Source organism: Bos indicus, chromosome 6 (assembly GCF_029378745.1).
Source record: "Bos indicus isolate NIAB-ARS_2022 breed Sahiwal x Tharparkar chromosome 6, NIAB-ARS_B.indTharparkar_mat_pri_1.0, whole genome shotgun sequence".
NCBI lineage: Eukaryota > Metazoa > Chordata > Mammalia > Artiodactyla > Bovidae > Bos > Bos indicus.
In genome coordinates, this window is record NC_091765.1 from 115,189,325 (window position 1) to 115,217,230 (window position 27,906).

General features: G+C 56.8%; 1 protein-coding gene across 2 annotated transcripts; it reads left to right on the plus strand.

Moving 5' to 3' along the window:
• The first annotated feature begins 382 nt into the window (after positions 1-382).
• Positions 383-26,546, plus strand: TRMT44 (tRNA methyltransferase 44 homolog). Of its 2 annotated transcripts, XM_070791885.1 has the most exons (11): positions 384-1,076; positions 3,221-3,335; positions 5,874-6,093; positions 8,695-8,763; positions 9,842-9,949; positions 11,001-11,072; positions 15,109-15,215; positions 16,576-16,759; positions 18,852-19,266; positions 20,601-20,717; positions 25,842-26,546. In XM_070791885.1, the coding sequence occupies exons 1-11, from the start codon at positions 428-430 to the stop codon at positions 26,072-26,074; spliced, it is 2,289 nt and encodes a 762-aa protein (XP_070647986.1). In that variant the 5' UTR covers positions 384-427; the 3' UTR covers positions 26,075-26,546. The 2 variants fall into 2 exon arrangements, with proteins under 2 accessions (XP_070647987.1, XP_070647986.1); XM_070791886.1 differs by lacking the exon at positions 20,601-20,717 and having other exon boundaries at positions 383-1,076.
• Positions 26,547-27,906: the final 1,360 nt, after the last annotated feature.

Genomic DNA, 27,906 nt, shown 5'->3' on the forward strand with positions numbered 1-27,906 from the left:
TATTAAAGCTCCAGCTTCAGCATCAGTCCTTCCAATGAATATTCAGGACTGATTTCCTTTAGGATGGACTGGTTGGATCTCCTTGCAGTCCAAGGGACTCTCCAGAGTCTTCTCCAACACCACAGTTCAAAAGCATCAATTCTTGGCCGCTCAGCTTTTTTTATGGTCCGACTCTCACATCCCTACATGGTTACGGAGAAAACCACAGCTTTGACTAGGAGGACCTTTGAGCAAACGTTATATTCCTCAGCTCAGAACTCTCCACCAGAACCACGCGCCAAGAAACTCAAACCAAGAGAAGCGATGGGTCCGCCATTTTCCCTCTCCCTTCCGGTCCCCAGCGCCCCGCCCCGTGACGCAAAAGGGCCGCACCAGGCCATTGCGTCATCGCCGCGCGCCGCTTGAGCCCGGGAGCCTAGGGTTGGTCATGGCTGAGGTTGGTAGGGTTGCGGTGAGCGACCCGGGTTCGCGGCTGCTCCCGGGCGGCTTTTGGGCGGCGGTGACCGTGTGGGTGGAGAGGCCGCAGGTGGCCAACAAGCGGCTGTGTGGCGTCCGCCTGGAGGCCCGGCGGAGCGTCTCCTTGCCCCAGATCGGGCACACCCACCCAGGGCCCAGTGCAGGCCCCGAGCCCGAGAGGCTTGCGGAGGCGGGGGGATGTGGGCCCGACGCGGGGCCGGGACCCGTCTGGCGTTCCCTCGACGCGGGCCCGGGGCCTGGACCGACAGCGAGCCCCGATCAGGGCCGCCAGGAGGCCCAGGGCCGGCGCCAGCCAGAGGAGGAGCCCGGGGAAGCCGCCGCCGCCGCCGCGACTCAGCTCTCAGGGACCCCCGGGCAACCCGGCAAGGCTGCAGCCCGGGAGGGCGACCTCCCCGCCGCCGACCTGGGTGCTCTCTGGGACGTCTTCGCTCAGAGCCTCGCCGGCGACAATCGAGAGGTGCTAGCCTTCCTCACCCGCTCCGGGGCAGGATCGCCGCCAGAGGGTCGGCGCGAGCTCGACTTGGTGCTCAGAACCGTCATCCCCAAAACGAACCTGCATTGCCCGCTTCGTGGTCCGAGAAGAGAAATGGTCCTGCAAGGTACAAAGAGTGTGTTTCCGATAGTGGCAATTTGTCAAGAGATTCCCCACAGAGGCAGGCACAAGTTACGGTGGCAGGGATGGGTTTTAATTGGTGATAGGATGTCAGGCGCTGGAGTGGGAAATGGCAACGTCCTCTCCAGGATCCTTGCCTGGGAATCCCCGTGGACAGAGGAGTCTGGCGGGCTATACAGTCCATGGGGGTCTCAAAGAGTCAGACACCGATTGAGCAACTGAGAAGGCGCAGGCTTGTCATGGTAGGGAGGAGAGTCCAGCGTGAACCTAACTCCACTCTGCTTAGTGCAAGAAGTGATGGGGCGTTTTACAGGGAGTGTGAAAGAAGAGAATGGGGCAGTGTTGTGAGGGAGGTTAAAGATTAACAAAAAGCAGGAAAGGTGGGGGATAGGTCATGCAGAGCCAACCGGGGGTTTGCTAACTGGTGCCTTCTGAAGTTAGGTCCTCCCCTCCCACAGAAGCTGGGGTCATAGCAACCCCATCTTCAGGTATGGGCTGGAACAGTCTGTTCTTCTGTCAGCCTTGCGTTTTCCCAAGTGGGCACTTCAGGGGGCCCAGCATCACGCTCGGGATGTGGCCTTGAGTTCTTGGGAGCAGTGACCGTGTTTGTTCCCGCCTTCATGGGCCATGGCTGAACCCTAGAGACAGAGGAGCATGCCTAGAGTTTGGTCCAGGAGAGCATCTTTGGCAGGGGATGTGACTGGGTTAAAAAGCAGTCAGTAAGTGAAAAGGACTAAAGGCACCTATTCTGCTTGTTTCCTCATGACGGCCTTGTTGTCCTTCAGTTACTAAGCCTTGTCCGACTCTTTGCCACCCCATGGACTGCGGCATGCCAGTCTCCTCTGACCTCCACTGTCTCCCGGAGTTTGCTCAAATTCATATGCCCTAGGGAGGCTGTAGATTGTTTATGGAGGGGGCACGTAGAAATGTGGATCCTTAACACAGAGGATGGGGTTGTTGACTGGAGTGTTGTCTGGAAGGCTTGGGGGAGAAGGTGAAGGAGGGCGGGACGATGAGCGGTCAGGAGGCGTCCAGTAGTGAAAGGGATGAGGAAAACGGCCTCCCTGCGCGCCAGAGCCGGCGGCCGCGCTGGATCCTTCTCGGGCTTCGAGCCTCGGTGGCCTCTCTTGCTGCTGCATCGCCTCTGCCTCTAGTTGGACACACTTCTCAGCTTTCTGGCGCCCTGCGCAATCCAGGGTGCCCTCTTTCTCTCCGCAGGGCCACACTGTAACCCTGGCCCGTGTGTGGGTCCCTTCCGCTGCGTAACACTGTGGGGCCACAGGCTCTGGGGTTAGGGTGTGGGCTGCTCTGGACGCGGCTCTGTCCAGAAGCCGTGATGCTGAGCCGCTGGTGGGTGCATACCTCTACCCCCGCCCCCCAGTACTGCTGGCCTCTTCCCAGGTGTCCCCTCATCCTGGAGACCCTCTCTAATCCTGATGATCACACTTTGTTTAGGAGCCCTCGGCTTTCAGCACCTTTTACAGTTCTGCTTTTGAACTGTGGTGCTGGAGAAGACTCTTGAGAGTCCCTTGGACTGCAAGGAGATCCAACCAGTCCATCCTAAAGGAAATCAGTCCTGAGTATTCATTGGAAGGACTGATGCTGAAGCTGAAACTCCAAGACTTTGGCCACCTGATGCGAAGAACTGACTCATTGGAAAAGAACCTGATGCTGGGAGAGATTGAAGGCAGGAGGAGAAGGGGACAACAGAGGATGAGATGGTTGGATGGCATCACCAATTCAATGAACATGAGTTTGAACAAGCTCCGGGAGTTGGTGATGAACAGGGAGGCCTGGTGTGCTACAGTCCATGGGGTCACAAAGAGTCGGACCCGACTGACAGACTGAGCTGAACTCTCCCGGCCTGTGGTATGAGCACATCCATGCTCACAAGGCCTTCAGACGTGGATGTCTGCATGCTCACGTGGGTCTCAGTGAAGAGCGGGGCAGGCTAGGCGTGGAGATACAGCCATGACCAGGATAGTCCCTGTGGTCGTCAAGTGGGGAAAAGCCCTGGGGGTTGAAGGCACAGTGATGGGGGTGGATTCAGCGCTGTGCTTTTAAGGCCACTTCCGGTAGCCCCTGGACTGAGCAGTTTGAACTGATCGTCCCTATCTTCTTTCTCCCCAGATGTCCTCAGTGGGGCTGTAACTTTTTTACCTTTGGAAGAGGACGATGAAGGGAATTTAAAGGTTAAGATGAGCAACGTGTATCAAATTCAGCTCAGTCATAGCAAAGGAGAATGGTAAGTACTGGATAACTGATTCCTCTTTCTCAATGATCTCTGGTTTCAGACAGTGATTTCTTTGGGCAGCTGAAAGATTCTAGGTCCCCAAGAAGCTACAGGGACTCGCCCTCAGGCAGATCGGGTTTGTGGGCTCTGCTCTCTGGTCGATGTTTCACCCTGATGCATCCTGGTGGGCCCAGCCTGGCTGGAGTCTTTGGCCCCTACTTTCCGGGTAGCCTTGATGCCTCACAGCACCTGGTTCTAGTACCGAATGCAAATAAACACAATCCTTCTGTTATTTTGTTATGTCTCACACCTTGGTAACGGGGGTAGGCGGAAGCATCCTTTTGTGTTTCCTGCTGAGGCTCACGTGGTCTTAGACGTAGTGAGCATTCAGTGACGTTTTATTCTAAACACAGCCGTTTAATCTGTTCCCTTAAATCCACATGGTGTTTGGCCCTGTCCGGAAAGTATGAAATTTGGTTTACTTCCACTTGGTACTTTTTAAATGGAAAAGTCAGAAGAGAGGGAGATCACGTGTTGCTCTTCTGCTCTTTTCCTGGAGATCTGCATGGGTCCCTTTTTCCCCGACAGCCCTTGGAGCGTGTCTGTTTAACCGTGAGCTGTGCGCGTGGTTTCACGAAGAGCCCAGAGCACAGTGGGAGAGCTGGGGTTGGGCGTCTTATAGACGTGGGCCCTCCCAGCAGTGCGACCTTGGGAGTGTCGTGGCTGACCCTGACCCTGCTCACCTCTGAAACAGGTCTAATACTTTGTGAATCCCTGGGGAGGGGGCTGGGCCGGGCCTCCCAGGGACCTGGTGGAGGTCAGACACTGGGTGGGATGCCCAGGTTCTGCCCCGGCGGGGAGCCTCCTGACGGGTGTTAAATGTTCCCTGAGGGCCCCTTCCTCTCCGCTGGAGAGTGTGGGCAGACCCGCGGGGAGAGCCGTGTGTGTCCCTGGGGGTTGCCTGGAGAGTGCTCATGCAGGCGCCGGGGGGTGAGCCCTGGAGCCTGCTGTCCGCCGGCCCCGGTGGGGAAGCCGGCCTGGGGCCTGGCTGCGGCAGGCGCCCAGTGCGGCTGACGTGGTGAAATCTGTCCCCGTCCCCCATGAGCTCTGAGTGCTCGGCTGGCCACCCCACGCCGTTACCGGCTGGTGCTTCCCGTTGCTGCCCCGCTGGGCACGGGTCACGGTGGGGCTGGATGTGTCCCTTCTCAGTGGAGCATGGATGGGCTTTGGTGGCCGCCTTCGTGGGGCCGGCACTCCTGGTCAGTGCCTCGTTTCAGCAGGATTTGTGGTCTCCCCACCATGTGGTCACACTGGGCCCCAGGGGTCAGCAAGGCCCAGAGACAGGTGGATGCACTAAGGCCAGTGCTGCCAATCGCAGAGGTAGAGGAGTCCCCTCGTTGACCAGGGAAGGGCTGTGCCCATTGTACCAGCGTGGGCAGGGGATGACCCCGAGGCCTGAGCAGGTGAGCGGTAGTGTGGCCCCGGGGTCACATGGGAGAGAGCACGAGGCCCAGGAAGAGCAGGGGAAGGGCCCGAGTGAGTCCAGAAGGATCGCTTCTGAAGGGCAGGGAGGAGAAAGGGGCAGCCAGGCCTGCTCCGCCCTCCCCGCCTGGTGACGCGCACCTGGTTGCGACTCTCAGTGGAGACGCGGCTCCTGGTTCTTATGAGAGTGAGCTGTGTCCTCTGACGTGCATGGTGGCAAAAGCCTGACAGGACAGATCACCAGACGGGCTGCATGACAGCGCAGCTCTCCCCAGCCGGGGACCCCTTGCCGGGCCTCCCCTCCCACCAGCCTACCCTGCACCCACCCAGCTGCCTGTGCGTCTGCTCCTTCTTGGGGGCCCCCACTGAACACCACCTCCTTTACCGTAGCCCGACAATCCTGACACTTGTCCCCTGCATGGCGCTGCCCGGATCACAGCCCCAGAGGGTATGTTGTCCTGACGTGCGTCCTTGGGTGCGAGCACCTGCCCTGGCCAGGTGCTACTGGGGCCGGGTCACGCGGCGAGCTGGACAGACCGGGCCGAGCCACCCTGCACACTGCTGGCGGAGGATGCACAGGGGTCCGCATGCACTGGGGAGCCCCAGCGACTGCCTGCATGTCCTCAGTTTGGTGACTGAGCATCACCTTTCTGGCCAGGAAATACTTGGTGAACCAGATCTGTGTATCTGGGTTGCCCGTGTGAAATGTATAAAACCTAGAAAAATTAAACGGCGGGCACGCGAGAATCTGGCTGGTTAGCATGTGAGTGGGATGTGAGAGGAGCCTTGTCGTTCAGCCCTCCTTCCAGCGGGCTTTGTTAAGATATGTAAACGCACATTTAACAACATTTGCAAAAGAGGAGGAATTCTTTTTGCTTTTTAAATGTGTTTTGCTCTAGAGGATGAAAATTCTGTAGCTAGTTGGAGATTGTTTTGTGTTTTGGGTACAATATTTGGTAATGATAGATAGCTACCTTAACTTCTGTCTTCTTTTGGTAAATAAATGTAGAGTTTAAAAACAAGACCTGAAACCAGCTCTGCTTATTCATATTTCTCTTATTTTCAAAGGTTCATATCTGTTTTAATTTTCTGTCCAGAACGATGGCATTCAGACGGCACTGTGTATCCCAAACCCACCTGGCTTGGAGAAGAGCTGCTGGCCAGGTTGGCCAGGTGGTGTGTGGAGAGCAGGCAGAGTGGGTTCAAAAGCACCCTGTCCCTCGTCTCCGTCATGAAGTACAGCGCGGCTTACCAGGCGCTTAAAGAGAAGTACAAGGACATGGTCAAGGTGATTCTGGGGAAAGGCGTCTGGGCCCCACCCCCACTTAAAAGAGGGGACGCACCAGACGACTCCAGCTAACGTCGCTTTTCCTGTGTGCCTTCCAGTTTCACAGAGACACAGATGTTAAGTCAAAATATACCCACCTGTGGCCCCCCGTTACAGCCTGTACTTTGACATACTAAACCATAAACACATTGGCAATTATGTTATGGAAAAGAATTTTTTTTTTGGCATGTTATTTTTTTTTTCAAGAGAACAAAAGGGAAGTCTTTTTAGTTAAAAATAATTGAATATTAAATTAATTACTGCTGCTGCTGCTGCTGCTAAGTCGCTTCAGTCGTGTCCGACTCTGTGGGACCCCATAGATGGCAGCCCACCAGGCTCTGCCGTCCCTGGGATTCTCCAGGCAAGGACACTGGAGTGGGTTGCCATTTCCTTCTCCAATGCAGGAAAGTGAAAAGTGAAAGTGAAGTTGCTCAGTCATGTCCGACTTTTAGCGACTCCATGGACTGCAGCCTACCAGGCTCCTCCGTCCATGGGATTTTCCAGGCAGAAGTACTGGAGTGGGGTGCCATTGAGTATAAAGAAAAAGACATTTGGAGAAAATATGTGAAAAAGTACAAAAGCACATACTTCCAAAAAGGAGATCAATTTTATAAAATGTTAAAACTTTATATCTAAAATGTGTGTGGGGGAGATAACAACAAACCTCCGTGTATTCACACCCCGCTTCAGAAAGAGAGCACTGCGAGCGTGTCTCGGGCACGCGCTCTGCAGGCACTGCGTTTTGCAGACTGAAGCTCCGTGGCGGCCCTGTGTGCAGTCGGTCTGCAGGCACTGCTTTCCAGCTGTACTTGCTCAGTTCGTATGTCTGGGTCTGTTTTTGGTAATTTGCCCAATATTTCTAACTCGTTCACTATTAATATATTTGTTATGATGACCTGTGATCATGGTGACCTTTGAAGTTAGTACTACAGCTCATTGAAGACTTAGATGAGGGTTGGCATTTTTTAGGAGTAAAATTTTTTTTTGGCTGCACCATGCCGCTTGTGGGGTCTTAGTTCCCTGACCAGGGATTGAACATGTGCCCTCGGCAGTGAAAGCATGGAGTCCCAACCACTGGACTGCCAACAAGTCCCAACAGTAAAGTATTTTTTAATTAAAGAACCTACTTTTTTTTTTTTTTGCGTAATGATATTACACGCTTAATACACGACAGTATAGTTTAAAGGTAACTTTCATATGCACTTGGAAACCAAAGAATCTGTTTGGTTCACCTTACTTCCCCTGGAGTAGGAAATGGCACCCCACTCCAGTCTTCTTGCCTGGAGAATCCCATGGACAGAGGAGCCTGGCGGGCTGTAGTCCGTGGGGTCGAAAAGAGTCAGACACGACTGAGCGCGCACTCGCATGGCGCCTTGCTGCAGTACTCTGCTGTGGGGTCTGGAACCGGGGCGCCTGTGCCGACAGTTGAACCTCCTTTGTCCTCTTCCTGGTGTGTCTCCCTCCCTTCTAGAAGTAACCACGATGTATCACTGCAGCGTTTTGTTTGTTTGTTTTTAATATGCTGTTGCTGCTGCTATTAAGTCACTTCAGTCGTGTCCGACTGTGTGCGACCCCATACACAGCAGCCCACCAGGCTCCCCCGTCCCTGGGATTCTCCAGGCAAGAACACTGGAGTGGGTTGCCATTTCTTTCTCCAGTGCATGAAAGTGAAAAGTGAAAGTGAAGTCGCTCAGTGACTTCACGACCCCATGGACTGCAGCCTACCAGGCTCCTCTGTCCATGGCATTTTCCAGGCAAGAGCACTGGAGTGGGTGCCATCGCCTTCTCCTTAGTATGCTGTTGCTGCATAACAAAGCATCTCCAAGTCTCAGGCTTGAGCAGTACCCGCTCATTCCTGGGGGATCACCCTCTGGTCCCGGGCTGGCTGACCTCACTGTGCCCCCCTCTTCCCTCCCAGGTCCTGGCCTAGTAGTCCTTCATTATCCTGCTATTTAGAACCTTCATGGAGGCACTCCTTTCTTCTTCCAACTTTTTAAATTGTCCTTGGTGAGATGGTGCGTGTGAGCTGTCTAATCCTCTAGACTGGAAACAGAAATCTGGACTTTTAACATTGGCCATTGGTTTCTTTCTCATCTGCAAGACACCTGTTCTGCACATTACTGGTGTTATAGTGAGACCTCACACTTGCACAGCCAGCATTTTCCAGGTTCAAGGAACCTGACGGGCATCCTGCATGGTCATTAGGTCATAATCTTTATCCCTGCTTTACAAATAGGGAGATGGGGACAAAACAGCTGAGGGACACTCCTGGCGAATGACAGCAAGACACCAACAGACCACAGGCTGGAGCTCTGACCCCTGTCCCCATGACCCCGCCCCTTGGCTTCCTTGACACCCCCACCCCTCGATTCCTTGTTTATCAGACTCAGTCTTTGAGGGTGGGGGGTGCAGGTAGCGTAGCTGAGCCTTTTCTTTTGATGTCCAGTGGCCTCGTCTAAGTGTCTTTATTCTGAAATCTTGCTTTGGACTCCATTGATCTCCATGTGTCCTGGTACACACAGATACGGTGAAAATTTACAGATGCTCTTGATAATTTTGTAGGTGTGGCCTGAAGTCACTGACCCTGAGAAGTTTGTATATGAAGATGTGGCTATTGCTGCCTACCTGCTGGTAAGACTGTGTGTGACCTGAGTGGGTGGAAGGGTGGAGGGTTGCCTGTGGCAGCTCAGGGTTTTTATAGTTCTGTTTGTCAAGGTTGGGCTTCCCTGATAGCTCGGTTGGTAAAGAATCTGCCTGCAATGCAGGAGACCCTGGTTCAATCCCTGGGTTGGGAAGATTTCCCTGGAGAAGAGAAAGGCCACCCACTCCAGTATTCTTGGGCTTCCCTTGTGGCTCAGCTGGTAAAAAATCCACTTGCAATGCGGGAGACCTGGGTTCAATCCCTGGGTTGGGAAGATCCCCTGGAGAAGGGAAAGGCTACCCACTCCAGTATTCATGGAGAATTTCATGGACTGTATAGTCCGTGGGGTCACAAAGAGTTGGACATGACTGAGTGATTTTCACTTGTCAAGGTTGGATACACGTGTAATTTTTTTTTAAGTTTTACATGGCGCTTTTGTGTGAATGTAGAACAAGTTTGGATTGTGAACCAACAGGAATTCGACTTTTTCCAAATTACTAGTCAACACGGAGACGCCAGCTGGCGTTGGGGAGCCCTTGGGGGCCCATCTGATGAGCTCCTGCCTTCCACCCTCACAGCAGGTGACTCAGGTTTGCGGCCTTCCTGGCCAGCTCACTGACCACCTGGACTTGGGCACACCCTTTAGCTTGACAGTCTGGGTTTCCTTATCTATGAAATATCTAGAAATGACTAGACTATCTCTGAATTCCTTTCAACTGTAATTCTCTCAGTCTTAGAAGTAATAAGGCCTCTCAAAGCGTACAAAACCAGAAGAACTTAAACAAGTCTGGAAGGAACTAACAGTGATGTGTAAAACTCGCCCAGAGCTGACCGCGCACGCGTGGGCTCGGGGTGGGAGACGAGGAGGTCCGGTGCGTGCCACCTCGGTGAGCGGCGGGCCATCCCCACCTCCCTCTGCTCACCTGGGCGACGCCTGTGTGGGGCCCCGGCCCCGGAGGCCTCTCCGCCTCTCCTGGGAGGGCACTGCAGTCTCACGTGGCCTTGTGTGTGAATTACTCCGGGGCAGAGCGCACCACAGACTGACCTTGTTTTTCCTGTTGACTTTAGATCCTCTGGGAGGAAGAGAGAGCCGAACGGGGAGAGACCGCCCGGCAGTCCTTCGTGGACCTCGGCTGCGGGAACGGCCTCCTGGTCCACATCTTGAGCAGCGAGGGGGTAAAGCACGCTGGGGGCTGTCTTTAGACCTTTCTAGGGCGTCTTCACATCCAGCACGAGGCCTTGCTCTACCAGCGCGACCTGGGTTTGGAGGCGGCTGGGCTGTCAGAGGTGCAGTGGCTGTTGGTGACGCCGTCGAGGAGGTAGCCTGTCCACGGGAGGGTGAGGCAGCCGCCTCGCTGGACGAGAAGAGGGTCCTCGGGGACAGGCGGCCTGCGGGTGACAGCCTTTCAGCAGCAGGGCTGTTCTTTTTGGTGCTTTCTTTGTAAAACCCAGCATTTCAAGGTGTGGGGAGGGGTAAGGGGCGAGGGCAGCTCTGCTCTCGAGGAGCCTGGGGTCTAGCTCAGAGGACGGGCCAGCGCCCGTGGACTGAACACACGTGTGAAACTGTGATGCTCAGTTCTGCAGCCATTCTCTTGGTTGTGAAGCAGAGGCCGTGAGAACCGGGAGCTGCCCTGGCCCCAGGAGAGGTTCCGGGCACACAGGGGGCAGTGCCCACTGCCCCCTGCCCCCAGGGCCATACCGTCTTCCCTTGTGGATGAACACGCGTGTCCTCGCCTGCGGGACTTTGGGGTGAGGTTGTTAGGGCCACCTTCTGAGATACTTGATAGAAAGAGTCTGGGGGCCCTGGGACAGCCTGTCTGTGGTGTTAGCACATCGCACGGTGACTGGGAGCCGGGGGTGGGGCCTGGGGAGAGCTGGGGGTGGTTGGGGTGCGCTGGGTGCTCGGGACCCCGGAGCAGGGCTTGTCTGGGCTGGACGAGCAGGTGGGCCCGGAGCTGAGGTTGGCTGAGCGCAGAGGCGGCGGCTCCCTTTAAGGGAGGCGTGTCCCCCGGGGCTGCGAGTGAGCCTGGTGGTGTCTCCAGGCCTTGCCTCACGAAGGCGCCGTAGCCGGGGTTGTGTCTGGGCCCCGGGCCGAAAGCGTCTGTTTCTCAGCAGCTCAGGGTCCTGCGCCTCTCAGGGAGTGGTCCCTGCAGCGTTTGATTTGTTCTCGCTCGTTTCTAATGACGTTCCCTCCTTAACCTTTGGTTCCTGAAATTCATCGTTTCAGCATCCAGGCCGAGGGATAGACGTCCGAAGAAGAAAAATCTGGGACATGTACGGACCCCAGACCCGCCTAGAGGTACTGGCTCTGTCCCTTCGCTTGACTTCAGCAGCCGCTCCCCAGTGCGGTTGTTTCCAGGAGAGAGTCTGTGTGGGGGGCCAGTCAGAGGTGCCAGTAACGCAGCAGTCCACACTCGGCTTGCTGCTCGGAGGCTTGAACAGAGGACACCCCCTTAGACTTCCCTGCCTCCGGTTATACTGAAGGGAGGACGCCCCCTTAGACTTCCCTGCCTCCGATTATAATGAAGAGAGGACGTCCCCTGAGACTTCCCTGCCTCCGGTTATATTGAAAGAGGGACACTGACTTTAGACCTTCCCTGCCTCGGGTTATACTGAAGAGAGGACGTCCCCTTAGACTCCCCCGCCTCCGGTTATACTGAAGGGAGGGTGCTGGCCTCCGGAGTGAAGGTGCTGTCTTGGCCCCAGGTCTTCTGTGGCTGCTTTGGGGGCATCCATTCTGGAGCCTGCCGCAGGCTGCAGCTGAAACATTCCTTTGGCAGTGGGTGCCCTCCCTGCGGGGACTGGGTCAGGGCTGGGGGCAGCATGGGTACTCCTGCTCTGAGCAGGGTGGCCAAGAGAGGCCTCTAGGTAGGGACAAGTTGTTAGGGAGTCAGAGGAAGGGAGCACAGAGGTGCAGGCAGGGCTGGGCTGCGGATGTGCGGATGTCTCGTGGAGACAGCATGATGGCTTCCAGCTCTCTGGCGGCCAGGTCTCAGCTGTGGCCGCAGAGCTGCAGTCAGCCACACCGAGGTCCGGAGCAGGTCCAAGCTGTCAGACAGGGAGGTCACTCGGGGGCAGGCAGGTGGGAATCTCCCCAACAGCACCCGCCCGGCAGGTCTGGGCTCCAGCGTTTCCCAGCCTTGGCCTCTCATCCAGACCTCCAGGTCAGCAAGGGAGTGCCTGGCCCTGGGGCTCCGTCCTTGGCTCTGGAGTGCCGTGGGGGCTTCTGCTGCCCAGATACCGACATCGCCTCCAGGCCCTCGTCCCCGAGCTGATAAGATGCGTGGCATGAGGACAGGATGCTGACTGACAAGTGGGAGAAGCGTTTACTTTTCAGTGTGGAGGATGTCAGGAACCTGTAGAAGTGGAGAGAAGCTTGTAGTAAATCCCAGAAACTCAGGGGCCAGCTCAGCAGTGGTTCTTCTGCCTCATCCCCTCCCCCATAACCCCAGCATTAGCCTCACTGTGTTTGAAACAAATCTCCCAATATATTATTTCACCTGTGAATAGAAAACAAAGTTTTCAAGGCTCTATTTTCTCTTCGCCTTTCTTTTAAAGTTGAGAGTAGTGTTGCCAAAAATGAAAAAGGTTGGAGGAAGTGACATTGATTGCAGCTGCCCGACACCTCTTTACTTGCTCAGGTTTTCATTATATATTTACACTCTGCTTTATGATACGAGGGTTTGCACTTGCTCATACAGTCAAACAGGGCTTCCCTGATGGCTCAGTGGGCAAAGAATCTCCCGCTCTGCAAGAGACGAAGGTTTGACCCCAAGGTCAAGATCCCCTGGAGGAGGGCACGGCAACCCACTCCAGGATTCTTGCCTGAAGAATCCCATGGATAGAGGAGCCTGGGAGGCTGCAGTCCATGGGGTCGCAAAGAATCAGACGTGACTTAGCAACAGGGATATGTTCATACATTACAACACGAGAGCATCTCAAAAGCCTCAGGTTTGAAGAACTCCGGTAAAGCAGGGAACGGACTCCTGCTAGGGGTGGCTCTGCAGATACATACACGGACCACGTATTCTTACACAGGTCATGAAGTTGGGCTCTGAATTCAATACGAGGCTGATGATCAAAGCTAAGGGAGTAACATGGTTGATTTCACAATCCCATGTATCCCAGGTGAGGAAGCAAGATAACTTCTTCACGTGGGAAGTTCAGATAGCAGTTGAATAGGCTCTCTGTTCAAGTCCTGTCTCTATGGGAGCTGGCTGGCATGCTGTGCCCCTTGCAGGACAGGTAGAGGATTCTACTTCTTTTTTGACTTTGGGGGCCTCTTTTTTCAAGTTGAAGTATGAAAGTGTTAGTTGCTCAGTCATGTCTGACTCTTTGCAACCCGTGGGCTGTAGCCCACCAGGCTCCTCTGTCCATGGGATTCTCCAGGCAAGAATACTGGAGTGGGTAGCTATTGCCTTCTCCAGGGGATCTTCCCAAGCCAGGGATCGAACCCGGGTCTCCTGCATTGCAGGCAGATTCTTTACTGTCTGAGTCTCCAGGGAAGTGGTAATGTTGGGTTAGTTTCTTTTGTACAGCAAAGGGATTCGGTTATTCCTGGTATGTTTTCCACGTCCTGTTCCGTTATGGCTTACTGCAGGGTGCTGCGTGTGGGTGCCGCAGGGCCGTGTTGCTTCTCTGCTGTGTGCACAGGGGTCTGTACACGCTAATCCCAAACCATAACTTACTGCTCCCCCCACCCCGTTCCCCTTTGGTAACCATAAGTTTGCTTGCTGTGTCCGTGAGTCTCTCGGTTTTAGAAGTAAGTTCATTTATGTTGTATTTTAGGTACTACATGTAAGTGGTCCCACCTGATGTTTGTTTTTATCTGACTTGCTGCACTGACTATGATAATTTCTAGTTCCATTCATGTTGCCGTAAATGGCATTATTTCAGTCTTTTTATTATTATTAGCTATTAGCTAATGCCCCATTGTGTGTGTGTGTGTGTGTGCGCGCGCACGCGTGTGCGTCCATACACAAGTGCTCAGCGCTTGTCTGTTTCCTAGTAAACAAGTGATCTCCATGAACAGGTGCAGTCTGGACATTCAGAGGCCAAGTCTGCGATACAGCTCTTTTTTTTTCTGATGCCTCATTTGATTGTAAGCTAGAGATGGTTAAGGAAAAAACATGTGCTTTTGATAACAGCAGTGTGATGATCACAAAATGTCTTAATTTTGTTTGTAAAACTCTGTTTCAAAAGAATTATTGCAGTTTTCTATATTCAAATTTTCAGTTAAAGCTTTTTGCTGAAACAGGTGGGGCTTTGCTTGCTTGCCTTGGGGGCTGCGTTCTTCAGTTTTAAAATTAGGAGGATTTTGAGTGGCTGTATAGACTCTTTTGTCTCTCCAGTTCTTACTGACAGATTAATTATTGAGACTGTTGACTTTAGTAATTAATGAAGGCCTGCTAATTAACTAGCAGAAGGGATAGATGTTCACTGAAAGTTCTTCAGTCATAAAAACAAGCTGTTCCCAGCTTAACCACAGAAATCGTCCCAGTGGTGACCATGCTTGTTCCATGGGTAAAAAAGCTTGCTGTCCGAGTGTTCACACAAGATCGTATTTTAGTAGCAAAGGCTGGTGTACACTGTGTCTATAAATTCTTACTGTGCTTTCTCTTTTCATTGATGCGCTTCAGACTGTGGGTTGACTGACTGTCGAGGTTGTGTAAATGCATCAGGCCATGCGTCACGTCAGCCTCAGACCTCCCTGCTTTCCGCTCACTCTGCAGGCCATTTCTTGCTCCCGTGTGTGCACTCCTGCTAAGTCGCTTCAGTCGTGTCCGACTCTTGCAACCCTGTGGACTGCAGCCCTCCAGACTGCTCTGTCCTGGGGATCGTCCAAGCAAGAATGCTGGAGCAGGGTGGCTTTTCCTCCTCTGGAGCTCTTCCCGACCCAGGGGTCAAGCCCACGTGTTGTCCATCTCTTGCATTGGCAGGCAGGTTCTTTACAGTTAGCGCCACCTGGGAAGCCTTCCCTGCTTCCATCTTCTGCCAAAAGTAAAGCAGTCCTCATGTCCCCCATCTCCTTCATGTAAAAAGGGTGTTTTTAATTATGAGCAGCTGATGCGCACTCAGAAGGGTGGTGTTCACTCCTCGGGTAATGATGCTCAAAGTTGCCATTTCCCATGCCCTCAGGCGGGTCTGGGCTGGGCACACGCCTTCCTCACTCCTGGCCCAGCTTTTTACCTTCTGCAGGTGAAGACCCACAGCCCCAAGGGGCTGAGACCTGCTCCGGGCAGCTGTGGTTCTGCAGGGGGCTGCAGCCTTTGTCTTCTCCCATGCTCTGCTTTCATGGACTAGACGTTCAGTCTTGTTGTGCGTCTTTCTTTTAGGAAAGTGCAATCACACCAAACGATAAGAGCCTTTTCCCTGACGTCGACTGGCTCATCGGTAACCATTCTGATGAGCTGACGCCATGGATACCAGTCATCGCGGCCAGGTGAGCTGGTGGGCCTGTTGGCACCATGGTGGCTGGGGATGTCCCGTTGCCTCAGTCTCGCTGTCCAGACCCATAGCTTCTGGCTGCTCGTGGCTGTTGAGCACTTAAATGTGGCTAGTTCACCTTGTCGAGATGATGGCATACTGCTGCTGCTGCTGCTAAGTCGCTTCAGTCATGTCCGACTCTGTGCGACCCCACAGATGGCAGCCCACCAGGCTCCTCCGTCCCTGGGATTCTCCAGGCAAGAACACTGGAGTGGGTTGCCATGTTGGCTGTATTTAAATTTAAAAACATAAAGTAACATGAGTGGCTCACACGTTCACGTTGTATTTTTGTTGTGATTCGTTCTATCGTGTTTGTACCCAGTGTTGCGATGTTTTTTCCTGGGACGTTTTCTCATGCAGGAGGGGTGCCTGTCGGTATGAAGACGCTCTTCGGGGTCAGCTGACGTACAGTGTTGGTTTCAGGTGTACAGTGTGGCGATTGAAAACTCACTGGTTGAACTCTGTAGTTATCATAAAATATATGATAGAAAATATATAAATATAGAATGCTGCTGCTAAGTCGCTTCAGTCGTGTCCGACTCTGTGCGACCCCATAGACGGCAGCCCACCAGGCTCCCCCGTCCCTGGGATTCTCCAGGCAAGAACACTGGAGCGGGTTGCCATTTCCTTCTCCATAAATATAGATTATTTTATATCATAAACTATCATGAAATGCTGTGCTGCCCAGCGTATCCTGTGTCTCGTTTAGCTTACAGAGTCGTCTGGATCTCTTTTCTCCCCCACCCCTGCCTTGCTCCCCCCGCCAACCCCCGCTTTCCCCATGGTGAACACTGCTTCATTCTGTACATCTGTCAGTCTGCTTCTTTGTTATTTTCTGCTTCTTTGTTATCGGTTTTTTTTTGATTCAGCATACAAGTGATAGCACACAGTATTTGTCTCTGTCTGTCCGACTTTATTTCACGAAGCGTAATACGGACTTTTTAAGAATAGCATAGGCCCAGCAGCAAACCGTGACCTTGTGGTGCCTGCCTCTGAGATCCGTGTCCACAGCCGCAGTCTCCAAGTGCATCAGGAAGTGTCAGGTTCCAGCTGATGATCACAACTGCAATAGAGAAAATATTTTTTATAAAAGTAATTACACTCATATTTTATTGAAAAGGTACTGTGCTACGTTGTTTCTAGCATTTAACCTGAGGAAAGCTGGGATTCCTTTTTTTATATAAAAAGCACCGTTAGCCAGGAGCACACCATTTGCATTTTGCCCCACACACCACCGCCGTGCGGCTCTCCACGGCATTTTCCTCACCGAGCCTGTTCGGGACTTTGAGCGTCCGTGTCGCCGGTTGTCTCTGAAGGTCTTCCTACAACTGCCGCTTCTTCGTCCTGCCCTGCTGCTTCTTTGACTTCATCGGGAAGTTCCAGCGGACGCAGAGCAGCAAGACGCAGTACCGAGGGTACCTGGACTTCATCACCGAGGTGGGCTCGGCCTGCGGCTTCCACGTGGAGGAAGACTGTCTTCGGATCCCTTCCACCAAGCGGGTGTGTGCCGGCCACCAGGGCTGTCCTCTGCGGGCATGTGTGGCATTTAGATGGAAAGCGTGGGGCCATCCTTGTCACAGACCTGTAGACGAGTCGGTGATGCCCAGAGGTGTGGGTTCTGACCGGCGGCCCCCAGCATGGCGCTGGCGGCTTCCGGGGCTCACTGCCTGCCTGTGGTCCCTCCCGCACAGGCATTCTGGACCGCCGTCTCCAGGCCAGTGGCCCCCGCAGGAGCCCTCGCCTGGTCCCCATCTCCTCCCCAGAGGCGGCGACTGGCCCTTGGGCACCTCCCAGAGTCAAGTCAGCTTAGCTTTGGTTTGTGGGCTCGGTGCTGCCGGAGGTTGAACGCTTTAAGTTCTGACTTCAGTTCAGTTCAGTTGCTCAGTTGTGTCCGACTCTTTGCAACACCATGGACTTAGACTCCCAAATAATGGGCTGAAATTGCTTCCAAACTTCAGAATGATTTCAACTTTTCTCTTTAAAAGCCTCATTAATTCAGATTTACTTGAAATGAATTTGTCCAGGGAGATATTGACCCTTGCACTGCCTGTCACCCTGCCAGATGGTCGGGGCTGACCTGCTCACCACTCAGGAGGCTTGAACCTCTGGGAGTCAGGGCAAGTGTTGACATCAGATTTATGTTAACCTCTGATCACTTTCTTCCGTGAGACTCTAGGTTGTCAGTGCTTTTAAAAAAATACGCGCACACAAAAGCCCGTTACCCAGATCTCAGCTTCACGGCCTGACAGCGGTGAAAGGTGGAGATGGAGCTTAACTCGGGCCCTGCCACTTGCTGTAAGCACACTCAGGGCCGGCACAGGCGCTGCCAGCCCGGGAGGAGCAGCAGCCCCCAGGCGGTGCTGGGCTCCTCAGTCGGCTTCAGGCACACCACTGCTGTCGCTGCTCAGAATCATTTTGGAAACGTCCTTTAGCACTCACCTTAGAGCCTTCGTGTCATCCTGTCAAATGCCCTCTATCTTGGCAAGTCACAGCCTTCTGAGGTTGGAATTGAATTTGGCTAGCGTTTGGGCTTCCCAGTTGGCGCCAGAGGTAAAAGAACCCTCCTGGCAATGCAGAAGACATGAGAGACCCAGGTTCGATCCCTGGGTCGGAAAGATCCCCTGGAGAAGGAAACGGCCACCCACTGCAGTGTTCTTGCCTGGAGAATTCCACGGATAGAACCTGGCGGGCTACAGTCCGTGGGGTCGCAAAAGAGTCGGGCACAACTGAAGCGACTTAGCACGCAAGCACACGGAGCTTGGGTCGTGTGTGCAGGGATCCTACAGTTTGCATTTGCCGTTACTGGGAGCTGGAGACTACAGGCCCTTGGCTCAGCCTCTCCGAGCCTCAGTTTTCATATAGATTGTCTGGTTCGGGGGTTGGATGCAAGCATCGGTGTCCACAGGCAGCAGCCGTTAATCAAGGACTGAACACGGGTCCGGTGCTCTCACTCCATGCACACGGAGGTCGTCCCCTGCCCGGGGTGGCACAGTCAGCGGGTGGCGCGGCTGCAGAGCCGTGATGGGCTCCGATGTGACCGGAGGCACTTCCGTCAGGTTCAGGCCCTCGGAGGACTTCCAGAGACACCGTCCCCGCGGCGGCATCTGCAGACCGGGCCTCTCGCTCCAGGGCAGCCCACGTCTGGCCGCACAGGGGGGACGTGCCGTGTGAACAGGGCATCCATGCAGTGCCCGGCGCTCTGCTGGGGGCACACATGGTCCCCCCACCAGCGAGGCTGCCCCTCGAGGCTCTGGGGGTTCCGTCAGGGTCTGTGTGTGGGGCGGGGGGTGCGCAGCGAGGGCTGACACAAGCAACGTGTTCAAGATGGGGCGAGACCGGTTGGCTCAGTAAAGGCGACCTTGGCCTGTATGTTTGTTAGGAGCCGTGGGAGTCTGAGTAGTGAGGTTTTCTGTGGGCTTTTGCTGTTAGTTGCTTATTTTGAGGTCACTGATGCTGGTATTCGTTTGTAAAATAAGGATTCCTGTCAACATAGGTCCCTAAGCCTTGAGGAGTTTGTTCTCCAGGATGAGAGAATTACGTGGGGAAATAGCGCTGGGACCTCTTAAAGCCCTTCTCTGCTCTCCCTGTGCAGGTCTGTCTCATCGGGAAGTCCAGGACATATCCGCCCACCAGGGAGGCTTCCGTGGACGAGGAGAGGACCCGCTACATTAACAGCAGGCGGGGCTGCCCCAGGAGCCCCTGCAGCGGGGGTCCTGCCCTTCCGCCCCCTGGGGCGGCTCCCAGCAGCGCCCCTGGCCCCAAGGGGCATGGAGCCCTGGACGCCCGGCCCGCGCACACAGCGGAGGCTGGAGCCGGCCAGCAAGGGGCCGGAGCCCCGGCAGAAGGACTCTGGATGTCCGGATTTCAGCCCCGGGAGAAAGCTGAGCGCCTGAGGAACTGCGCCGCCCTTCCTCGAGAGTTTGTGGACCGAGTGATTTTGCAAGTGGCGCACTTGTTACTGGGAAGAAGTCCTGCAGGCGGGAGTGCGCAGGCCTGGAATCGAGGAGGTAACCGCCAGCCTGGGCTTCCCCTGGGTGCTGGGCAGGAGCTCCTTCCCTTGTTCTCTTCAGACCGAGCTTGAAACTGTATGTACATGTGTACATCTGCTTAGTCGCTCAGTCATGTCTGACTCTTTGCGACTCCATGGACTGGCCCGCCAGGCTCCTCTGTCCATGGGACTCTCCAGGCAAGGATACCGGAGGGGGTTGCCATTCTCTTCTCCAAGGGGTCTTCCTGACCCAGGGATCGAGCCCACGTGTCCTGCATTGCAGGCAGATTCTTTATCATCTGAGCCACCTTGAAACCGTATGGTCTTTTTAAATTAAGTGTGTTTTAAGGAAGCAGTGAGACTTCTCACAAGCTCGTTAGAAAACCCTCTTCCTTGTGGCTCTATTAACACACAGAACTTCGGTGCCTCAGAGGAGGGAGCTGAGGCCACGGGGAAGTCTCAGGGTCCAGGGCTCCTTGTTGTCTATTTATTGAAATGATCCAAACAGAAAGCCAGGTTGCTGGCTGCCAGAGGTGAAAGGGAGATGTTTGTATCTGATTGCTCTCATAGGGTGAGTAGCGTGCTGGAATCTGTGGCTCTCGAAAGAGCCAGGGGGCTCCCTTTGTAGCTCAGTCGGTAAAGAATCTCCCTGCAGTGCAGGAGACCTGGGTTCAGTCGCAAAGAGTCAGGCACGACTGAGCGAGTAACACTGACTTCCTCACTTAAAGAGCCAGGGATCAAGTTATCAGGAGTGTTCAGACGGGCTGATGGAAGGCGCCTGTCGCCACTGGAGGGTTCTGTGAGGCTGCCCGGGAGCGGGGTGCTCACCCTTCGGGGAGGAGGCCGAGGCCCCGCCGTAAGTCGGGGCTGCTGCCCGCTGGCCCCGTGGTTGGGCCAGACCAGTGGTGGTGAACAGCGGGTCTCCCCCGGCCCCCGGCGTGGAGGGCGTAGCCCCGAGTTTCTTCCTTTGCCGCCACACCCCTCCCATCCCCCGTGTCTGTGCAGTGTGGCAGCACCATCGAGCCTATCCCCTCCAGGGATCCCCGATCCTGTGGCTGTCTGGCCGGGAGAGCCTCTTGGGGGCCAGTTTAGGTGGCTGATTGCCAGGTAATTATGGACGAGGCCCGGGGCCTCTGAGGAGTTCTGGGGGTCAGCACCCCCTTTCTCGGGGCACCCTGCAGAGGCAGGCCAGGCTGGGCAAGGAGGAAGCAGGGGACGGGCTCCACGTGGGGCCTCGAAGGGCCCAGAGCCTCCAGGCCGTGCTCCATGGAGGGGCCGACTGGCCGTGTGCTGCAGAGGAGCTGCGAGCTCAATTACGGCTCTCATGTTTGGGGGCAACCCCATCTCGCACAGGGAGCCTGTCCTTGGCGGAGGTGGCCGGGGAGCTGGACCGGGAGACGCTGCAGAGGCTGAAGCGGGAGTGCGGGGGCCTGCAGACGCTGCTGAGGAACAGCCCGCAGGTGTTCCAAGGTGAGGCGCGGCTGTGCACCCCAGCGCCGGCCCTGGGGGCCCCGTCCCCTTCCCGAGGAATGACTCTGTCTGCCCTGCGCCCCCGGCTCCGGCACTGGGGGGCCCCGTCCCCTTTCTGAGGAAGTGACTCCATCTTAGAGGAGTCTGGAGCCAGAGCGTGGCTCCCTCATGTACATCTCACGCGGGGATGGTGCGTGGGTCACACCGCTGTCTCTCTGATGCCCCCCAGGCTCAGCCCCACCCCGTCCAGGGTGCACCCCTTCACCCTCGGAGGGACGAGCCTGCTGGTGGGGCCTCCTGTCTTGGAGCATTTCCAGTGGCGCTCGGGTACCTGCTTTGCTTTGGCCTCTGGCTACCTGTAGACTGGAAGCACCCCGAGCTCCCAGCCAGCCCTGCCCTGCCGCCCCCGGTTCTAGGCGAGCAGCAGGAGGGCCTGGGCCCGCACTCTCCTCCACGCCGGCTGCGGGCTCTGCAGGGTGGGGAGCAGTCCCCGCCCTCCCTGTGGCCTGCTGGGGGTGTGTCACAGACGTGTACACGGCACTGGGGCTCAGAGGAGGCCTGTTTACCTTCAGCCGCATGAGGGGCTTCTGCGGACCCCTCCGCCAGGGAGTCCATGGTTGGTTGTGTGCACTTCCTTTTTTCTGGAAGCATCTTACAGCACACCGCAGCTGGCGTGCTCTTCACTCCTAAACACGTCGTGTGTGGCGTTAAAGTCAGTGGCGTCTCCTTCGTTGCCCTGTGTCGGGGGTGACGTCCCCGCCCAGGGAGGCCTGTCAGGGACGCTTGCGCTCGGGACGCAGCGTCTGTGCTGGTCGTGGCAAGCGGGACAAGGAGAAGCATGTCGGGCAGAGGGAGCAGCGTGTGGGAAGGGGCAGGGGGTGGGCATGGTTGGGGCTGGCGGGCTGTGGCCCCGGGCCTCTGACCGGCGGGGGCGAGGTGACTCCCCTGTGACCCTGTGGAGGAGGGCCCGGCTTCCCGAGACCTCTGCACACAGGGTCCTGAGCTGAGGGGGCAGGGCCCGCGGATCCCAAGCGGGAACACAGGCAGCCATCCGAGCCCCAGGGGTGGGCGAGTGCCCCTCCCAGCCCACCTTTGTGGTCCTCCCATGGGGCCGGCGGAGAAGGCAATGGCACCCCACTCCAGTACTCTAGCCTGGAAAATCCCATGGACGGAAGAGCTTGGTGGGCTGCCGTCCATGGGGTCACGAAGAGTCGGACACAACTGAGCGACTTCACTTTCACTTTTCACTTTCATGCATTGGAGAAGGAAATGGCAACCCACTCCAGTGTTCTTGCCTGGAGAATCCCAGGGACGGCAGAGCCTGGTGGGCTGCTGTCTATGGGGTCGCACAGAGTCGGACACGACTGAAGTGACTTAGCAGCAGCATGGGGCTGGGGTGGGTGGGGGGAGGCGCAGGGCTGGAGCACAACCTCCAACCCCTCCTGCAGCCCGTAAGCACCCCCAAGAGGAGCGCGTGGGTGGTCACGCCCGCGGTGCCTCTGGGTGGCCTGGGTGGCCTTCCGGGGCTGTTTTCATCTCCACTTGGACTAAGCGCTCCTGCTGCAAGCTGGGGGCGGTGGGGGGGCTGCAGAGGAGCTGTGGCTCCAGGGGGCTTGTGGCAGGCAGCCCACTGGTGAGCGGAGATGCGGGGGGCGTCCCTGCTGGCCGGGCTCTGCTGTACAGAGCTTCAGCGGCTTAAAAATCACCGTGCCGGGCGCTACTCTGCCCTCTGCTGTTCCTGGCGCATTTTTGGTTTGAGTTCATGAAATCATGTCTTTTTTCCCCCATCATAAATACACGTGTGCGTGATTGCTTTCTGTGTGGTTGGCATTGAGGGGCATATTCATTTATTTTTGGAAACACTTTTGAGTCAGAGGCCTGGGCGTTGAGTGCCAGTAAACACGCTGCTCCCAGTCACGCAACAAATATGCCTGAGCTCAGGCTTTTCTCTGTAGATTTGTTTTTTAACTAACATGGCTGGTTTTCTAGTCACGGTTACACAAGTGAGGAGGTGAAGGCAGTTTCAGACCTTTCAGTTCCGCCTGCGCTGAGCCCCTCGTGGGCCGGGCTGGAGTCCTCATCCAGCCTTGAGGATGTGGACCCAGCTGGGGAGGGCAGTCCCCAGCCCAGGGTGTCCGACGAGTTGGGGGCGGGGCTGGTCACCTGGCCGAGACAGACCCCAGAGCCAGCGCTGCCGCACGCACCCCAGCACTCGGTAAATTTACCTCTGCAGAGAGTTTCTGGGGCTTTCCTGGTAGCCTAGCTGGTAAAGAATCTGCCTGCCATGCAGGAGACCCTCGTTCGATTCCTGGGTCGGGAAGATTCCACTGGAGGAGGAATAGGCTACCCACTCCAGTGTTCTTGCCTGGAGAATGCCATGGACAGAGAAGCTTGGCGGGCTACAGTCCATGGGGTTGCAAAGCATCGGACACGACTGAGCGACTAAACCACCGCAGAGAGTTTCTGGGAGACCCTCCTGCCGCTTCCTCAGGACACTTTGGTCCAGGCGACATCTGTGGTCAGAAATGGCGGAGGGGCAGAGCCGTGGGTTCGTGAGTCCGCGGGGCTCACACTCGTGGTAGGCGATGGGCTCAGGTGGGCAGAGAGTGACCTGGCACGGCGCGTTTCCTGCCTGTGACGCCCTGAAAATCAGGGCATGTTTCCACCCGGGGAGAGGCTGCTTCTGGCCCGAGAGCTGGCTAGAGGGGCGCACACGCAGGGCACAGGCCTGCCCAGGCAGGGGGTGGGGGGCACAGAGGCGGCCGTGTCCTGGGGAATGGAGGGGCCGTCAGCCATCCCGGCCCCGGGGCGCCCTGGCCTCTGGCCTCTGCCCTCTCGGGGGCCGCCCCTCGTCCTGAGCGCCCACTCTCCCGGCCTTACGAGTCCTGGCTGGACCCCTTCTCCCGACCCTGCAGGGATGGCTCCGGAAACGCGGTCAGTGGAGGGCTGCTGCAAGCCTGCCGGCCTGAGGGGCGGGGACCAGCCCCCTGCTGGGCTCCAGGGTCTGTCCCTGCTTTCGGTCCCAGCAAACCCCTCACCGTCTTCCCCCAAATTTCTCTCGAGCCTGTCCAGGGATGGGGGCGGGAGGCTGCCTTTCGGATGCACACTGCTGGAGTTTGGGGGCCCTCTCACCCTGTCCAGGCAGTGAGGGGCCCCCCGTCTTTCGGATGCACACTCCTGGAGTTTAGGGGTACCTTGCATCCCGTCCAGGCAGTGAGGGCCCCCCGTCTTTCGGATGCACACTGCTGGAGTTTGGGGGTGCCTCGCACCCCATCCAGGCAGTGAGGGGCCCCCGTCCTTCGGATGCACACTGCTGGAGTTCTGGGACATCTCACATCCCGTCCAGGCAGTGAGGGGCGCCCCGTCTTTTGGATGCACACTGCTGGAGTTTGGGGACATCTCACATCCTGTCCAGGCAGTGAGGGGCCCCCGTCTATCAGATGCACACTGCTGGAGTTTGGGGGCGCCTCGCTCCCCATCCAGGCAGCTAGGGGCCCCCGTCTTTCGGATGCACACTGCTGGAGTTTTGGGGTGCTTTGCATCCCGTCGAGGCAATGAGGGGCCCCTCATCTTTCGGATGCACACTGCTGGAGTTTGGGGGTGCCTTGCATCCCGTCCAGGCAGTGAGGGGCCCCTTGTCTTTCAGATGCACACTGCTGGAGTTTGGGGACATCTCACATCCTGTCCAGGCAGTGAGGGGCCCTCGTCTTTCGGATGCACACTGCTGGAGTTTTGGGGTGCTTTGCATCCCGTTGAGGCAGTGAGGGCCCCCCGTCTTTTGGATGCACACTGCTGGAGTTTGGGGGCGCCTCACCCCAGGGCTCCCCCTGCGTGCGTGGAGCCGAGGGCGCCCCGGGCACCCTGCTCTGGCCGGCCGTGTCATTCCCGGCTGTGCCAGGAGGGGCTGCTGTGGGCACACCATGAAGGCCGTGGCTTCCTGCCCGGCTCTGAGGCCAGGGAGCCAAGCTGTCTGTTCCGCCCCGCCGAGAGCAGGGCCTGCCTGGCCCTTCGTAGGTGCTTGTCGGCCGCGCCGAGGCTGAATCCCTCATTGTGTCCTCCACACACACAGGCGCCTCTGCGCTTCCTTCCTCTGGCTTCGAGGGTCAGTTTTAGTAAATCATCAGTCTCCAGAGACAGGCAGTCCCATTATTGCCATAACAGGAGGCAATCTGCAGGGGAAATTCAAGCTTTCATTCCCACTTTGAAGTTTTCCCTAGAAGTAGGGTAGCCAGATTTGTTCAGTGAGCAGCCTTTATTTCTCCCAGAGCCGTTGTGTCTCCACGTGGTTTTAGCTCTTCCAGGGGAAACCACCAGGGCTTGGCTACTTCAGCCCATTTCCGTGGGGATGTTGACTTCTTGGGACAGGGTGACGGCCATTGGAAGCCCTTGGAGCAGCTTCTGCGAGTCGGGGCACCAGCTCAGGAGGCTGCTAGGCAGTGGTCAGCTGACGGGTGCACCCCTCCCCGGGGCCTTTGAGCCGCCCAGCTCTGCGGTCACTCCGCCACCCAGCACCCGCCCCGCCACCCAGCGCCCGCCACCGGGGCTGCCTTGAGCCCCCACTTTTCTCTGGTTGTAAACCTCACCCCTGGTCTTCACCAGCCAGAAAGGACCCCACCCCGTCTCACTCCGCCTCCTGTTTGTGATGCGGCCGCGAGTCCTTGGGGCCAGGGCTGCCTCGCAGATGTCCCGATGTCCTTCCCGTATCAGGACCACGCTCGTGGTCGCCCGATCCTTAGCCCCGTCCCTCGAGCTGGTGGCTGTGCTGCCCAGCCCTCTGTGGTCACTCTGGTCTTGTCATCACCAGGGCCTCAGGCACAGGCTCCTCGCCTCTCCCCAGTCTCCCCAGGGTGTCTGGCAGCTCCTCCTGACCACCCCCAGCTCCGCGCTTCCACCCTGCCCTCCTTCCCCCTCACCCCTGCCTCCAGCTCCATTTTAGGGGGGACTGCAGGCCTCGAGCGGGTAAGGAGCTCGATCTGCCTCCACTGCCATACCTCCTGGGGGCTGTGCCCCCAGCCTGGGATGCCTGCACTCACAGAGCCCTCCCCACCCGCCCCCACTCCCCCACCCCGGGAGCCCACGGCCCGCAGCTAACTGCCCCGTCTCTTCTCTTTGTTCCAACCCCAGTTCTGCATGGTCGCGTGCGCATCCGTGACTGGAGGGAGGAGAGGCCGCGGAAGAAGGAGGAACCGGAGGCGAAGCGGAGGCCGTCCTCCGACACCTTCAAAACCCGCATCTGCTGGTTCTTCGCTCATCACCCGGATGGCTGCGTCCTGCCTGCAGACTGCTGCCCGTTCGCCCACGGGCCCGGGGAGCTGCGGCCGGCGCCCCGCACCAAGAAGAAAAAGCCGGCTCTGTGAGGGGCCGAGCCTGAGGGCCGAGCAGGGGCTTGCGTCCTGGCCGCGGTGGAGGTCATGGGCCCCGCCTTCCTCCAGGTTCTGCCGACCACGCCCTGCAGACCCTGCGATCCTCCCCCGCCCTCCGCCCCAGTGCTGGCTTCGCTCCTGCTCTGCGTCTTTACAGCAGGCAGAGCCATGGCCTCCGGAGAAGGCAATGGCACCCCACTCCAGTACTCTTGCCTGGAAAATCCCATGGACGGAGGAGCCTGGTGGGCTGCAGTCCATGGGGTCGAGAAGAGTCAGACACGACTGAGTGACTTAGCAGCAGCAGAGCCATGGCCTCAGGTGCAGGAAGGACTTTGAGCCGGCCCTTCTCGACTCCCGCGCCCCCACCACTAGCCGCCTGGGGGCTGGCTTCCTCCTGCTCTAGGTCTTCGCCCCTCAGATACTGTTGACTCTTGATTCCAGGAGAAAAAAAAATCCTGATGATGTGCTTCTGTTGTAAATTGTTGACAGTTTTACACAGAAGGCCGTGTCAGTGACGCTTTTGCGCCCCCTGATTTTCAGGAATGTGTCCACCGGCCTTTCCCTGTGGAGGGTTCCTCCTGCGGGCGCCCTGGGTTCATTCATGGGTGATGAGAAAGAGCCCATTCCTTTCTGCTCAGGGCAGCCTGAGGGAGCTGCCGAGAGGTGTGAGGCCCCGCTCTAAGGAAGACCCCCAGGAGGCCAGGGCCCTGCCCCCCACTTCCCACACCATGGTTGTGGTAGTCGGGTCAAGGACAGGCCAGCCAGCAGGTGCCCGGCCAGGCTCCAGGAATGGGCGGAGTTGGCTTGTTGGGAGCCCAGGTCCTCGGAGTCTCTGAGCCCCGCTCAGCCTCTGAGCTGTTGTTCCCAGAGATGAGGGGTGTCCATCCTTGAAGCCACAGAGCTGCAGTTCCTGGCACATCTGGGCAGCTTTACCCGGGTGAGAGCTGCTGGGCATTTGCCCCAGATGTGGGGCCTTTCTGCTTCTTTCCCTACACCTAGGCATCGTTGGCCAGATATACCGTCCACCAGAGAGGCAGAGGGCACAGGCTCAGGGCACAAAAAGGCAGCCAGCTCAGTGTTGAGAAAACAAAACGCCCAAGCAGACCTTTGTCTGAATGTGGGCCCCCTCCTCTGAGGTCTGTGCCTTGGGCAGGCTGGGAGTCTCAGTTCTCTTGTCTGTGAGATGGGCATGTGAACACCAGCCTTGCGAAGGTGGGAGGCTCGCGTGGTCCACCCGGTGCGGGCCCAGCCTCCATCCACCTGAGACGCGGTACTCCACTCCTGCTGGCGGTAAGCCTGGTGTTGTCCACTCGTGTCCACCTCTTGGCGACCCCATGGGCTGCAGCACACCAGGCCTCCCTGCCCCTCACCGTCTCCCGGACTTCACCCAAGTTCATGTTCATTGCATCGGTGATGCCGTCCAGCCATCTCATCCTCTGAGCCCCTCTTCTCCTTCTGCCCTCTCTCTTTCCCAGCATCAGGGACTTTTCCAATGAGTCGTTCATATCAGATGACCAAAATATTGGGGCTTCCGCATCAGTCCTTCCAGGGAGTATTCAGGGTTGATCCACCTTAAGATTGGCTGGATTGGTCTCCTTGCTGTCCAGGGGCCTTTCAGGAGTCTTCTCCTGCACCACAGGAAGAAGGCATGAGTTCTCCGGCGCTCTGCCTTCTTTACAGGCCGGCTCTCACAACCGTACGTGACCGTCGGCCAGACCGTAGTCTTGACTGTACAGACCTTTATTGGCAGCGTAACGTCTCTGCTTCTCAGCACACTGTCTAGGTGTGTCATAGTGTTCCTGCCAAGAAGCAGTCTTCTGATTTCA